The sequence below is a fragment of the Carcharodon carcharias genome, chromosome 13 (genome assembly GCF_017639515.1).
Source record: "Carcharodon carcharias isolate sCarCar2 chromosome 13, sCarCar2.pri, whole genome shotgun sequence".
NCBI lineage: Eukaryota > Metazoa > Chordata > Chondrichthyes > Lamniformes > Lamnidae > Carcharodon > Carcharodon carcharias.
In genome coordinates, this window is record NC_054479.1 from 37,786,692 (window position 1) to 37,803,210 (window position 16,519).

General features: G+C 39.9%; 1 protein-coding gene across 1 annotated transcript in view; it reads right to left on the reverse strand.

Annotated features, from left to right (window-relative positions):
* Positions 1-16,519, reverse strand: part of aacs (acetoacetyl-CoA synthetase) — a 151,302-nt gene that overhangs the window by 45,568 nt on the left and 89,215 nt on the right. The window contains exons 9-10 of the mRNA XM_041203593.1: positions 15,530-15,610; positions 13,616-13,740 (exon numbers count right to left, since the gene is read on the reverse strand). Coding sequence (XP_041059527.1) covers positions 13,616-13,740; positions 15,530-15,610 — 206 coding nt within the window. The remainder of the gene's footprint in view (positions 1-13,615; positions 13,741-15,529; positions 15,611-16,519) is intronic.

Consider the following 16,519-nt stretch of genomic DNA (forward strand, 5'->3'; position numbering starts at 1 on the left):
CTCCGTGCCTAAAACAAAACAAGAAGTTCTGAGGTTTCTGGGCATGAGTGGGTTTTACCGGAAATTTGTACCAAACTTCTGCAATGTGGTTGTTCCGTTGACTGAACTATTAAAAAAGAAGTTTTAATGGACATTGGAGCGTCAGAAGGCATTGACAGTTTGAAAACTTTATTGACTACAATGCCTGTTTTGGCAGAACCCAATTATGACAAGCAACTTCAGTTGGCCATTAATGCAAGGAATATAGGCTTTAGGGACGTACTGTTACAAGGTGAAGAAACTGGAATTGAGAAATCGATAGGGTATTTTTCATGGAAGTTGAATGTACAACTGAGAATTCAGATATTCAACAATCGAAAAGGAAACTCTGGGTCTGGTGTTCGCATTACAGCATTTTGTGATTTACATTGCAAACAATGTCAGAAACAATTGTTTATGCAGACCACAATTCTTTAAAGTTTCTGAACAAATTGAGAGACAGAAGTGCAAGGCTGTTCAGATGAAGCTTATTACCGCAACCATTTCATCTACAGATTATACATGTGGCTGGACACTAAAATCTAATTGCAGATGCATTGTCAAGAGTTTGAAGCTTAAAGAGATAATTGGACATTTAAAAGCCTGGACACTGGACTGGAATGATTTCTGTTGAAACCAAGGATTTGTATATACTGTTGTGTTAATGCATGCATCTGGTAATGTAATAGTGTGAGTTTATAGACAAGCATAGGAGATATTGTAAAACGGGTTAAGAAAGTGCAGCCATCTTTTTAAATAATGATGGTTCATTTTTCTGTAAGGAGGGGGTGGCATGAAAATATAATGCTCATAATATTATTGTAAAAGTGGGTTAATAGTAGGGTTTAGATAGTTTCTCTATGTGTGTATGTGGGATTCAATTGACTTGAAGACAGCTGGATCGAAAGAGAAACTAGGTTTGAAATGCTAAATACATAAACATGGCTGAAGTTTTACAATATGAGATGAGGAAAATTTGCATTTATAGATAAATTAAGGTAGTTTGAATTTCAGAGATGGTAGGATGATACACTTAGCCAGAAAAAGCTAAGCCAAACAGTGTGCTTATATTTCCCAAAGGTTATTGGTAATATACATCTTTCATCGTGCTCATATCATGAGAAAGGTAAAGTTCCAAAGACATATCGGAACAATGGAATTTACATTAAAAAGGGAGAATCATGTATAAAGGGGATGAGGCTGTGTGTCAGAGGAGAAGGCATTCTAAGATCTAACACAAGTGTGAACAGCCTCCAGCATCTTTGCATCAAGTTACTGTCTACAGGAACAGAAGCTGAGAAAACTCACTTTGAATTCTACTGTCCATGCAACTTTGCCTGGATCTGTTTAAATCTATTTGTTCTCACTGTTGCCTTAACAGAGGCGTAACTGGGAGCCAGGTTACTTGGGGGTTTCAGGAGTTATTATAATAGTAATTTGTCGACCTATGTTTGTGTTTGAAATCTTTTCTTTTGTTAATAAATGGTTAATTTAGTTTTCTAAAAACCTCTGAAGTCACGGTAGTATTATTACTTCTGAATCTAGGGCACGTACCTCGAAAAAAAGTACAAATTGCAAAACAGTTGTGACCGCGTGATCAAGTTTCCTTCGTGGGTTTGATCCACTTGGCACACATCATCTGCCATGTCCTAATAGGATGTAATGTTCCCATACATCTGCTGCCCTTGCCCTTCTAGGTGATAGAAGTCGTGGGTTTGGAAGGTGCTATTGAAGGCGCCTTGGTGAGTTGGTTTAGTGCATCTTATAGATCTTACACACTGCTGCCACTGTGTGTCAGTGTTGGAGGGAGTGAATGTAATGTGCTGAATAGGGTGCCAATCAAGCAGGCTGTTTTGTCCTGGATGGTGTCAAGCTCCTTGAATGTTGTTGGAGCTGCACTCATCCAGGCAAGTGATGAGTATTCCATCACACTCCTGACTTGTGCCTTGTAGATGGTGGATAGACTTTGTGGAGTCAGAAGGTGAGTTACTCGCCGCCGAATTCCCAGCCTCTAACCTGTTCTTATAGCCACAATATTTAAATGGCTGGTGCTGTTCAGTTTCTGGTCAATAGTAACCCCCAGGATGTTGATAGTGGGGGAATTCAGCAATGGTAATGCCGTTGAGTGTCCAAAGGTGGTTAGATTCTCCCTTGTTGAAGATGGTCATTGCCTGGCACTTGTGTAGCATGAATGTTACTTACAACTTATTAGCCCAAGCCTTTGTTGTCCAGGACTGCTTCAGTATCTGAGGAGTCGCAAATTGTGAACATTGTGCAATCATCAGCAAACATCCCCACTTCAGACTTTATTGTGGACGGAAGGCCATTGATGAAGCAGCTGAAAATGATTGAGCCTAGGACAATGCCCTGAGAAGCTTCTGCAACATAGTCCTGGGACTGAGATAATTGGCCTCCCACAACCATAACCATCTTGCTTTGTGCTAAGTATGACTCCAACAATAGAGAATTTTCCCGATCCCCACTGACTTCAATTTTACATTTTACTAGGTATTGCTTGATATCACAGTCAGTCAAATGCTGCCTTGATGTCAAGGGCAGTCACTGTCACCTCTGGAATTCAGATCTTTTGTCCACGTTTGAACCGAGGCTGTAATGGGTCAGGAGGCCAGTGGCCCTAGCAGAACCCAAACTGAGCCCCAGAGAGCAGGTTATTGCTGTGTAAGTGCTGCTTGATAGTCTTGTTAACGACATCTTCCATCACTTTGCTGATGAGAGAGAGATTAGCCTGATGGGGTGGTAATTGGCCAGATTGGATTTGGCCTGCTTTTCATGGACAGGATATACCTGGAAAATGTTCTACATTGTCAGTTAATAGTGCCATGGAATCCAACTAAGCCTAGCAAGATAAAATAATTCTAAGGGAAAGACAAATTTTAAAAGGAAGGTAAGGAATTCATAACATAAAATATAACATAACAAAACTCTCCCCAGTAATGTACAGCATGTCTACCTTGGATCGTTCTGCTTCCAGAGGAAAAAGGTAAAATGTAACAATAAAATCTCCATTCCTGTAAACTGACAATTGTAACTCATACTAAGAGATTATTTTCAAAATACAGGTATCTGACTGGTTCAGTCATTTCTCAGTTAGGAGCGCAGACTATAAATCCATGCTCCTGGTAGGTAAGCCACAAAGACCCTCTGTGACTCCAAGCTGTGCAGAACAAAGTGACTAGGGTCCCTGGGTGTGGATATCATTAGAATCAAGATTGGTTATGTTGGCTGTATCAAGGTGTTGTCATGGAATTATAAATATTTTTCATAATATTATTGTAAGCTTATAGGTGAGAGTGTGAATTACTCTGTGTGACTGATTAAATTGAATTAGAGTCAGATAGACTGCAAGGTTGATATGATCAAAAGTTAGGTGTAAAAAGTCTTTTGAAATGCTAATATGTAAACATGGGTGACAGCAGCATGTAGGGTGTGAAGGGACTTTGCATTTAAAGATAACTGGAAAGGTGTTTGGGTTTCAATGGGATGGTAGGTTTACAGCTAACAAGATAAATTAGAGGAAGGTTATTTTGTTTATTTTTCCCAAAAGGAAAGAGGCCATATTGACAACGTGAAAGGTTTTTATATTTATTTTGGGAAAGTAAATCCCCAAAGACCTGTAGAACAATGGAATTTACAGATTAAAAAGAGAGAATATATAAAGAAGATGGAAGACGATGTAGTTGGGGGCTTTGTGAGATCGAAAAGATACACCGTGGGGAAAGGCCTCCAGCCACTTAGCAGAACTGTGCTGTGTCCAGTAACTAAAGTTGTATTACAAGTCTCTGGAATTCCACTGTTGACTGGGTGCTGTGGGTAACCTTGCTGGGTTGATTTTATAATTTCAAATCTATTTTGGGTTGTGGCTTTAGGGGGGGGGGGGGGGGGGGGGGGGGGGGGGGGGGGGGCGGGGAGAATGTGTAATTAGGAGTGAGCCTGTTTAATTAACTGTGTAATTGTAATCTTGTGTGTTTTTGTTTTTGTTTTCCTTTTGTTAATAAATGTTTTAACTTAATTTTTAAATCTCTAAAGGTGTAAGTGGGTTCAATTCTTCTGAATTCAGTGCATAAGCCTTCTCATAATAAATACAAATTGCAAAACCATTGTGATAGGGTGGCCAAGTTTCCCTTGTGGGTTTGGTCTACCTGGCACATATCACCTGCCACGTCATAGCAGAGTGCAACATAAATCATAGCCACTTAGGCAAGTTTCTAGAGTGTGACTTTTTTTTGAAAATCATTTACAGGATGTGGACGTCACTGGCTAGGCCAGCATTTATTGCCCATCTCTAATTATCTCTGAGAAGGTGGTAGTGAGTTGCCTTCGCTGACAGCCATGGAAACCTACCCCATTTAGGAAAGGATGGAAAGCATTACAGAGACAAGAAACTACAGAAGAATGTTGAATAATTAATCAGTGTGGATAAATGCAATGTGTTGTACAGCATTGAACCGTATAAATACTATTGTAAGGTTTCCTGCTTCGTCTGAAGTTTAAGCTCCAACTCAAATAAAACTGGTAGAGTGATATAATTAGCTACGGAACACAAAATTTGGGGGCACAGAGGAAAGGGGGGGTGGAAATGGGGGCAGAAACGTGGAAAGAAAGCAAAAAAAAAAAGCAGATCCAAAATTCTCAATCCTGATCACTGGCCATGAAAGTGTGTATGAGACTGACTTAGGTGTAATTGTTGTGTTGCCACTTAGAATCCAGACTATCACAAAGAACAGCTAGGGGGCAAGACTAAGCTATGGACTCAGAGTGACCACTAATTGGGAAATGCACTCTAGCTTGGAGAGAGAAAGAAAGAAAACAAGAGGGGAAAATAGATTAAAATGTATTTGTTACCATTTGAAAAAGGCATTGGACTTTCACCGCAAGTAAACAGATAAACACAGGACAAAAAAAAAAATGATGCTTTAGTGTTTTCTGAACAATGTAAAAGATGAGGTGACGAGAGGTATTAATTGTTGTGATTGTATACTATGCTAAATATTTGTACAATGATATAACAGCCAGGAAAATAATATTATCTGTCCTAGTTTGAACAAGTTGAAAGCTTTAAATCAAAATCTCAGATTCTGTCAATCTAACTCGCCTGCGGGAAACACGTAGGGCAGAATTTTCAGGTCATTGGGCGGGTGCACTGGGGGGGCCCAGGAGTGATTGGGAAACGTTCCGCAGCCCTCAATCGGCCCCCGACCGCAATTTCACACTGGTGGCCTATTAACGGCCAGCTAGCATTAAAGGCGCACTGAAAAGCTCAGCACAGGGGTGGGGGGGCAGTAAGAGGGCGAGCACTGACATCAGCATGCACACGGGGCAGCGCACAATGAAAGCTCCCTGAAGGCAGAGAGCTGCCACAGGGAGCTGAAGAATTTTCAAATCAAAAATAAAGATTTGGAAATTCTGAAAAAAATGCCCCCACATAGCACTCACATGAACATATATATGATAAAAATGTCAAAACATTTTTTCTTAAATTAATATCGGAAACCTCATCCAGCCCATGGATGAGGTTTCCTTAAAAATCTAAAGGCCGCCTGGCCAATTTACCTGCCCACCAACCATAACGTTGGACGGGCAGTGAAAAATCTCTCTTAACGGCTTTAATAAGCCTCTTAATTGTCGATAGGCACGCTGCCAACTTTGCACGAGCCCACCTGCTGACCAAAACATCACGAGAGTGCGTGACAACGTTGGGACGCTTGCCCAATGTCATCGCGCACTATTTTACACCCGACCGGGTCAGGCGAGCATCTGCGGGACATAAAATTCTGCCCCTAGGATCAGGTTGGACGCTGATTGGACACCCAGCCCAATTTTACTCATCGATTTCAATGAATAATCTGGCAGGGAAAACCAACACGGCACTCAATCCCATCAGTTTCCCACATAGCTAGTGTTAGGGGAAATAAAGGGATACAGTAATTATTAGGGGGAACATAGGGATACAGTAAGAACTTATTGAAAAGGAATGAATTACTTAAAATCTCCAAGCACATTGGCAGTTAAAGGTTACCAGATGAACCTTGCACAGCCTTAAGGGCCTGCAAACAACAGAAAGGCCTTGGAGCCGGACTGTAGTCAGAGGATGGCAATATCAACTAAGATTACGTGTGCTCTTCAACAAATAGGGGAAGAACAGATGGTAAGGTCTCTGCCCGGGTGAAAACAAATAGGGATGTACTTGTTACCAGAGATGTTTTGTAATGTAAACCTATATGTTGACGAGATCGGAATCTGGAAACTGTTCTTGTACGTGACCAATAATGTATAAATATGTTGAATACTTATAGTTTAGCAGAGCACTGTCTCAAGCTGTATTGAGATGGTGCCCTCCTTGCAATTACTCGAATAAATAATCGTAACCTGTACCTGAGTCTCCTGTGGTCCATTCATCAAAGACCACAACACTAGTTAAAAAATTCTGCCCTATGTGTTTCCCACAGGCCAGTTAGGTTAAAATAATCTGAGATTGAGATTTAAAACTTTCAACTGGTTCAAACTAGAGCAGATAACGTTGTTTTCCTGGCTGTTATATTATTGTACAAATCTTTAGCATAGTACACAATCACAACAATTAATACCTCATGCCACCTCATCCTTTACATTGTTCAGAAAACACTAAAGCATTTTTTTGGTCCTGTGTTTATCTGTTTACTTGCAGTAAAATTGCCTTCATGGCCTTAGAGCATTGCTTCTAATAACTATGGTTGTTAAATTGATTTGTCTTTGTTCCATGCTTGGAAGTGAACAGAGATATTATACAAAAAGGAAGAGAGCTAAGATGTTAAGTTTCTGATATAATGAACAATGCAATCTACCTGAAGAAACAATTGCATCGCTGATTAATTTTATTCTGTCTTTACTAAAAGCAACCAATTGCTGTATGGATGAATTTAAAATCTACTCTGACAAAATACTGAAACAATCACCTACTGATGAGAGGTGCATTTGACAATTTATTGCGATAGAGATTCCTCTGTTGGATTCAGTATTGAAGTAAACTCTATTGCTACATACGGACTCAAGGTACACTTCAAGAGGAGATTTTGTTGATCAGATGTTGAATAAACTTTTAAGAACGCACACCTCAGGTTAGAAGATTTTTTTCCCCCAAATTGATTAGCTAGCTTGGATGCAAGAGCCGAAACAACCTCAAATATCACAAAGAAAGAATGCAGAATAGCAGCAGAATCAGGTAAAGTTGTGGTAGCTACCTTTGAAATGTTACACCAGATGTTTCAATAAGATAGAATACAGACAAGAATAAATAAAGCCAAGAGATGAGACAAGTTGCCATCAAAATATAACAATTCTCATAATATTATGATTTATTGTAAAGGTAGGTTAACAAACGTAGGGGTTTAGATAGTTTGGGTGTATGCTGTGCGTGCGGGGTATTTAACTGAATTACAGACAGCTGGTCTGGAGACTTTGAGTCATCAAAAGAAGCTAAGTTTGAAATGCTAAATACATAAACGTGGCTGAAGTTTTAGAATGTGAGGAAAATTTGCATTTCAAGATAAATTGGGTTAGTTTGAATTTCAAAGAGGTGGTAGGATATTACACCTAGCCAGAAGAAGCTAAGCCAAACGGTGTGTTTATTTTTCCCAAAGGTTACTGATAATATGAATACTATGAAAGATTTATAGGGCTGAATTTTACCCCCGTCCGGCGGGGGGGGGGGAATGGGAGAGGGGGGGCGTGTGCGTATGGCTGCGCATGGGCGCGCCAATTTATGTTGGCGGGCCAATTAAGGCCCGCTCAGCATGATGTCCACAGGGAAGCGCTATGCACTCCCTGTTTGGACCCGGGGGTGGGGGGGGGCGGGGTTGAATCCCTAAAATCAAAAGTGCGTTCTTTTGCGCATGCGCATGAAAGAGCACACTCATCTCCCTGAGGCTACACTTAGCCTCAGGGAAATCGGCTCTACACGTAAAAAGGATAAAAAGTAGAAAAATAAAATTTCCGTTACATGTCCCCTCATGTGACAATGTCACATGAGTTGGGAGATGTCCATAATTTTTATACAAAAGTTAAAAAATTTTTAAGCCTACATGAAACCTCATCCCGTCCATGGATGAGGTTTCATGTTTTTTCCGCTGGGGCTCCTGGCCTGCCCGCCAACCTTAAGGTTGGATGGGCAGGTCCTTTAATTGCTTAATTGATCCTGTCAATGACCTCAATTGGCCACTGACAGGTGAGCGGGCACGGAGCTGATTTTGCTACGCTCTCGCCTTCCTGAAAATTTGAATCGGGCATGGTGATGTCGGGAGTTCCCCCCGACGTCACCACGTGTCATTTTACGCTTCGGCAAGTGGGTCCCGCCCCCGCTCACCGACTCGTAAAATTCAGCCCATATTATGAGAAAGGTAAAGTTCCAAAGACATATTGGAACATTGGAATTTACATTAAAAAGGGAGAATCATGTAAAAAAGGGATGAGGCTGTGTGTCAGAGGGGAAGGAATTCTAAGATCTAACACAAGTTTGAACAGCCTCCAGCATCTTTGCATCAAGCTGCTGCCTACAGGAACCAAAGCTGAAAAAAAAATCACTGAATTATACTGTCCAGGGTATTGTGTAACTTTGCCTCGATCTGTTTAAATCTATTTGGGTTTTTTTTCGCTATTGCCTTAACAGAGGAGAAACTTGGAGCTAGATTAATTAGGGGATTTAGGAGTTATTATAGTAGTAATTTGTGGATCTATGTTTGTGCTTGTAATCTTTTCTTTTGTTAAAGAATGGTTAATTTAGTTTTCTAAAAAAACCTCTGAAGTCATGATAGTCTTATTACTTTTGAATTCAGGGCACACATCTCAAAAAGATGCAAATTGCAAAACAGTTGCGACCACGTGATTTCCCCTCGTTGATTTGATCTGCCTGCCACGTCATAACACATGTGTTCTAAGTTTGACAATACTAAACTCTTGATTATCAGGTTATTAATAGCTAAACTAAGGTTTATTCAAGTCATGATAAGACCATAAGAAAGGATTAGGTGGATTGAATTGAAAACATACTATTGATAGTTAGACAATAAATATTACACTGTCTATCGCAATCGTCTTGAAATGGAAAGGAAAAATGAATAAAAAAAGCAAGGACCCAATTTTAACTCCCACATGTCAGGAGGATGATAGTAGAAATGAACTGCCCTATTGTTTTAGTGTATGAAACAGGAGAAAGGTTGAAACAGATCGCATCTCTGTAATCACTAATTATAAGTAATGCTTAAAAAAGGAGTTAAGCTTAAGGGGGGAAAGCACAAGACCAGTAAGTCATAGAACTTCTCCCCTTACTTTCCTTAAATGCTAGGGCACTATTCCCCAGCCTCCATTAGCCTAGCCTACTCTTCAAGTGTGAGGTTTACAGTTGGTTATGGCAAACAGTCAAGTGTGATTGTGTCTTTATTCAATATCCATTTTCCTGTGGGGCACATTCCCCAACAAACTGTTTATTTCCACACATAGGTCTAAACTAAACAATTTGGAGATTTTGTTGGATAGACTTGAACTAGCATGTCAGTCAATCAGGTGATTTGTTAGTGTGACCCATAGTGAAATTCAAGAAAGAATAAATATCATTAAATGTCTCGATTTGTGTGGTTAGAATTCACTGACTCCACCATCTTTCTTTTTCCAACTTTTGCTGATACTCTCTCTTACTCAAGGGATCTCTAATTCCACCATTTCTCTATGGATTTCTTCTCAATAGCTGTCTGATGCCTCTTACACAAGGATCTGCTTTGTTTGCATCGTACTTGCCTCTCTACATTCTATGGCAATCCAGATAAAATGATTTTGCAGTCCAAAACTGGGGAACTTTCTCTCTGTACATTATACTTGCTCCAGACAGGGTTTTGTATAGCTACAGGTCTAAATCCAAAGTTCCGAAGAAGAGTCATGGAAACCTTAACTCTTGTTTCTCTCGCTCCACAGATGCTGCCAGACCTGCTGCGTTTTTCCAGCATTTTGTGCCTTTATTTCACCTTTAGGAATACTGATGTATAGAAAGGCTCTTGGTTATTTGTTCCTTCTTTAGAATTCTATAGTATGTTTTCGGTGACCTCCAATTTCTTTTGCCTTTTACCAAGGCATGGAAGCCAACTATGGTTTACACTCTTGACTGACTAGAATGCTTGTTAGTTCAAGTCAATTTATAAAATCTGTTCAGACCCACACATGGAGCTAACCATTTTGCTTGGGAACAGTGACACTTATTATTTTTAACACATATAATCTCATAAAAAGGCTCCTAATGGTAGAGGCACATTGGGTTCACACCTTTTTGGTGCCTTGTCTATCTGCTTACCCAAAGCTAGTAAATGCACTACATTTTTACTTGACTTCATACCAATGTAGCTGAGGCAATAAATTATGCCTATAAAAGGTGCTTTCCAATCTATGAACACTGCGCTTTTCCTTATGCTTTTTTTTTTATTTGTCTGTAAATAATTTTTATAATATTAATTCATAATATTAAAAAAATCATAACTGGACAGTAGAACATAACTTGTAGCTGTGGCAGCATGAGTATACAGCAGTTTTAGCTAAACTTTCAAGCATTTGTGTCTGTATTACAGTGAAAAATAAAATGAACAATAATCTGCCACCAAACTCTTTTCAAAATGAAGTTCAGTGGAATCAGCTATCACTATCTGTAAGTTAGCACTGCCACACAGCAGTCTGGCTGCACACTGCAACAACTTAATGTTTCCCACTTGACAAGGGTTCACTGAAGGGTAATACTTAACCCACTTGGAGTCAGTGAAATGAAACTTTATTAGCTTGGTGAAAGATAGTGGGGTCAAGTGTCACATAGTAACCTGTTTCCCCCCTCTATCCAGCCCCACCTCCCATCCCATCGATCAGTAGCATCATAGTTCATTCTCTAAAAATGATAAAGTTTGTGCCAATCCTGAGCAAAGAACCTGTTCTACTGCACGTGGTTAAAGAACAATTTGGAAATAAATTGGTTCCTTTTTTTTTAAGTAGTATGTTATGTGAACATGCCCTCCTTTATAAATGCCAACTTATTTTTGGTTTAAGACAGCTTACAACTTTTACACCATTGTCTCAGACTTTTAGACATAAAGTAGCTATTGTGACCACACAAGTTCCTTCGTAATCCTGTTAGTTCAAAGAAATGTTAGACTGTCAATATCTAAAATCAATGTAACTAATTCAATTATAGCAGGGTAGAAGAGTTTAATAAATCGATAATAATCAGAAAAACATTGTTACAAAGCAAAATAAAATAAGCCTTAACATTCGTATCAGTGATGCTTAAAAATGAAATCATTTCACAGACCAAGTTTGACAGTGGGGACGATGTTGATTATTTTTAAAGAGTATTAGTAATATACAATATTTTAACAGGTAGAAAGCTGGTGCTTCCAAAATATATATCCTACCCAACATCAACACACTTTAACCTGAAAAGGTATGCGCAACAATTAAAAGCCTGTTCCCAAAAATGTATTTTCAAACCTCCATTCGCAGAATAAGTAGAAGCCAAAGTTACTGAAACATACTGTTCAGCTGGATTAAAAAAGGGAACATTGTGTACACATTAGAATATTTCCACATTTATTACAATAGAACCAAAAATTCCAGCTTTTACCATTTGCAAAAGGTTTTTTTTTAAAAAGGTATTCATTTTTCTACTGCCTTCACTCAAGACGAATTATGGGACTGATTTTGGCTCTGTGTAAGTGGGTGGCTTTTGAGTTAAAAATCTCACCTTATGCTTCCTCTGTCTAAGCAAAGATTTGACAAATATGATACCTGAGCATTCTGAAGTAGTTTTCGCAAGTTTTTTATGCACTAAACATTCAGAGCAAATTGCCTTAAATAATTGGTTTTACAATTATCTTATACTCTTGCTTTCTCTTAAAAAAATCTTCCAGATTTTTGCTTTTGGTTCAAACATTTACACAAACATCAACTACACAAGATTAAGGATAGCTATCACAGGAAAAGATCTGCACATTCACGAGTAGCTGCCGACTTAACATGAGAATTTGGTTCAGAATATGAAATGCACTCATCTTATCAAGGATGAAAATCATATGAAGCCACAAGAGAGATGATTATGTATTCAATTTTCTTGAAAATACAAAAGGGATTTGGCTGGCAACAATCCACATACCAGCATTACAATTAACATGTAAATTAGAAATTGCCATTACATTTCTTTAGATAAACTTGGATGGAGAATATCAAGGCTAGAAATGAGGCCAAAGTTGTAACTTAAGTGCATTTCTAACTTAGCTCAATTCAGACCTATACATGAACCCCATTGGCCATTTATACCTACCGCTAGAAGTCGGAGAGTTTTTGCCTTGGCACTAAATGGCTTGAGAGCTTGTTTCATGGCAATTTGCTTTGTGGTAACTTGAGGAAGGTAGGGGACTCCCACAGCATAATCTGCCTGCTCACACACAGTCCTAGTTATTCCAATTGATTTAAAGGACCCTCTAAACCTGAATTTTCATTCTTAATTAGAGACTACAATACAAAGATAAGAAAATTCCTTCTAACACCAGGTTGGACACAACACTGTGCTTCAAATAAGTCACTACTAGTTTTCCTCACATTCAAAACTAGAATGATTAAGAGGAGGAGAAACTTAACATTTTTTTTAGTATATCTTGTTGCAAGATTATCAAAGTCAGTTTGGGTGGAATCGTCCCAGATTTGCACGAAGTGTGGCAGCAGGCGGGGAAAACGCCCGTCGGCTGCAATGGCGGCTTTTCGCTCTGTATCGACCAAACCCATCACATTAATTATGCATTCCCGGAAAACACGCTGCTTTGATGGCAGGTAGGCTCCGATTCACCTGCCACGCCATCACCTCGCCCCTTCATCATGCCAGGCACCACATTTAAAGTAGAGCAGTATCCAGTGCTTCCAGCCCAGGACTGGAGCAAAGACAACATGGCCCCGACAGGCAAGACGACTGCAGCCTTCGAGCATCTTTTGGACACTGTGGAGGCCTGCTGTGATGTCCTCTACCCCCGCCCTGGCCACAGAAAGGGTAGCTACATTAGCACTCCAGCTTGGTAGGCAATGGCAGTGACGATTAGTGCCAATGCTGCACAGAAGAGGTTCACCATCCAATACAGATAGAGGATGAATGATCTCATCCATGCCACCGAGCACACCCGACACCGGCAGGCACTGAAAATCTTGTGCCTTGTTAAGGAAACAAAAAGAACTGTTCTCTTGGAACTCCATTTTGATGCCCTTTCATCTATTGTAAACCTGAAATGAGAACTGTAGATACCACTAAATATAAAACACTCTTACAGAATGCATTTTTTTCAATTGGATTCACTCTTAATGCTACACAGAACTCAGAGTGCTGCATCCAATACCCATCAGAAAGTACCTCCATCAGATTTGAGATCAAGTTAATGAGAATTGGGTGTACTTCATGTACTTTCTGTGATGTGTCAGGTAAAGTGTTTTATAAACCATTTCAATCTCTACATCTTACTTGAATGTTACACTGATCTATTTCATCCCATGCCTTTATATTGCTGCAAGCTGTCACAGTGAAACAACATCTTACCCAAGCTTGTCAACCAAGTCCCACAGCACATTTGGAGAGGGAACAAGAGGAGATCCATCATATAGAACAACAGAGGCTCCTGTAGCAAGAGCTGATACAAGCCAGTTCCACATCATCCAGCCAATCTGGAAAATAGAAAATAGAATTTCACTCAACCATTAGATATAATTACTAGGAGATGCAACTGGAAACATTGTGAAAGAATTCCAAAAATTGATCCCAATGGTTTCTAGAATCAATGAAATATCAGACAAAATTAGAGAGGAGTACGCCATAAGCACCAACAGCTTGAATTTAATGCAAAACTTGCATTTATACTGTGCGATGACATAATAATAACACCCACTAAATGACTTATCCTCACTCCACCAGAAATAATGCCATGACAGTAGGAATGATGTAAAGACAGTGAGAGAGAGAAGATAATTAAGATTTTTTTAAAAATACATTTAGCGGGAGATGGAATTCGTGAGGCAGTTACATCACCAAATATGTCACCGGAACAGCTCCTGTACATAAACAAAATGTCCAATATGCTTTACCGAAAAATCAAGCAGCCAGAAGGGGGAGTTTCCTAAACAAACCTTTAGTGAAGTAAATTCAAATGATTAAGTAGGTTCACTTGTCCCGTCATTTTCATATGTTGAACTTTATGCAAGAACAAAGCCAAAGATTAACAAAAATAGATTTTTAAAATACTGCAGTTTCGATGCACTGACAAGACTTTGGACCAATTTGCAGCAAAGCCCATGTGTTTACTAGACTGAGTCAAAGACACAGTACGTTGCTCCATCTGGTATATCAGCTCTTTACATCTCTGTATGAAATGTTCAACAGAACAATGTTTTTAGATCATCCCATGTTCCCATCTCTATGGGGATTCATAGATTTGATGGTGAACACAGTCATAAAAATGGCAAGCTCCCTTTCACAGCATTTCCAGCTCCTATAAGGAATGAGATACAACAACGCTGAGAATGTGCATTTTCCTCTGAGAAATTTGTAACTGTATTTCATGGAGGATGAACAGTGATCACTGCAGGAGCTGGAAGGCAAGAACTCAAGAAAAAAAATACAGCACAGCTAATGAGAAGACCAAAGAAAAAGGAACAAGATAAAGCACACAGCAAGGAGAAGGACAGAGACAGGGAAAGGAGGCACAGTGCTCCCTAAAAATAGTAAGACTTCTGGTTTTCAGGAGTGGAACAGAAGTGGACAATATCTTCTCAAGCCGTTCAGTTCACATGATTTCCAGTCCCCAATGGAACTGGACAAGAGCCAGAGCTCTCAGTGTTCACATGTGAATGAACAATCAGATTTCAGGGCTCCAAAAATTAAGTCTCAGAGCTGGTTAGGGGGTAAATGTAAAGAACGAGGGATTGAGAAAAGGAAACAAGGAATAAAAGAAATGGAAGAAGGAAATGTCAAAAAAAAGAGTAATAAAATTCAGCCAGGCCAAGGTGGAGAATAAGCAAATGGGTGCAAGCAGTAAATATCATTTTATAACTTCAGGTTTACAAGTGAAAGCATGAGCAGAAACCAGAGCAAAGCCTGAAAATGGATTGCACTGCTGTATATACAGATAATGGAGGAGGAAATGACATGCAATAACATGAACTGTGCAGGAAGCGTGATCAGGTTATGATAGCATTGGGCCAGCTCTGTTTCTTTTAGATTTCCCGCCCCTTTAATTTCATGGTCAATTTAACTCTTTTTTTCCCCCCCTCTAGGAAATGAAAACAAATTTAAGCACAATCATTTGTGTTTTACAGAAAGGGCCTTGCTGCCCTTGTTTATGCAAATGAAATGACAAGCTTTGACAACCACAGAGATTTATTTGTGCTCCAACAACTGGGAAGATGATAAACCTTCCCATTCGGTGCATTATTTATGCACACAACAATCTGCACTTACTGTAGAGTAGTAGATAATGACATCACTGCTGCTTGTGTTGCCATGGAGAATGTGCTCCTTCAGGTGCTGGATGAGCGTGCCCTATGAAGAGATAATACTTTATGAGCCATCTATAACTATGACTTGAGACTGTAATACCAATCCCTCTGGTGATCATGTGCTGCTACACCACAGTTAAAAGGAAGTGTTAAACCCTATTACATTTCAAAAGTCCAGATTATTCATGCATTCTTACAAAGGCCTGAGCAAGAGAAGTGATGAGGCACTGCCTGGAGGAAGGAAACACATATGGTGTCAAACAGAAGTGGTAAGTGCACTGCAGTGTCAAACAGGAATTCAGTGCTTGATAGTCCCTTGGACATCCTGGACATGCTCAAATTAACTGCAGCTGAGTTTAAAATGTTTAAACAATGTTATGCTCCCTCAAATATTGTCTAAACAATTAGAATTTAACTGCTGGGTGAAGGTCTCCAAGCCACAGGTTGGCTAGGGTCACCCTCTCCTGCCCCAAGATGAGCAAGGGTCTCCCCTCTGCCACTTGTGGGTGAGTAAGGATTTCTGTGCCCCACCACCCCACCCTGCAGGGGAACGAGGCCTCCCCCATCCCCACTTGGCAGATAGGGGAGGCACACTGCAACCCCTCCCCCATCTGATAGCTGGGCAAGGGTGTCCTCCACCTCCATAACCAAGTGAGTGAGTGTTTCCTCTCTCCCCACAGGCAGATTAGGTCCATAAGGAGGGTCTGACTTCTGCGCAGGGATCAAATGTTTGAAGCACTCTTTTGGAAAGAAAGATAGCTACAAGGAAAAGTTCTCACCCAAAGTTGAATTGACTGAGGTATCTGCCTTAAGCACATGAAAAGTAAAGCATCTAGATTTTCCACATGAAAGCAGCCAATTTTGATTTAAATGTAACATCGTTGGAGGTCTTGTGGAGCAGTGGTTAACATCCCTGCCTCTGAGCCAGAAGCTCCGGGTTCAAGTCCCACTC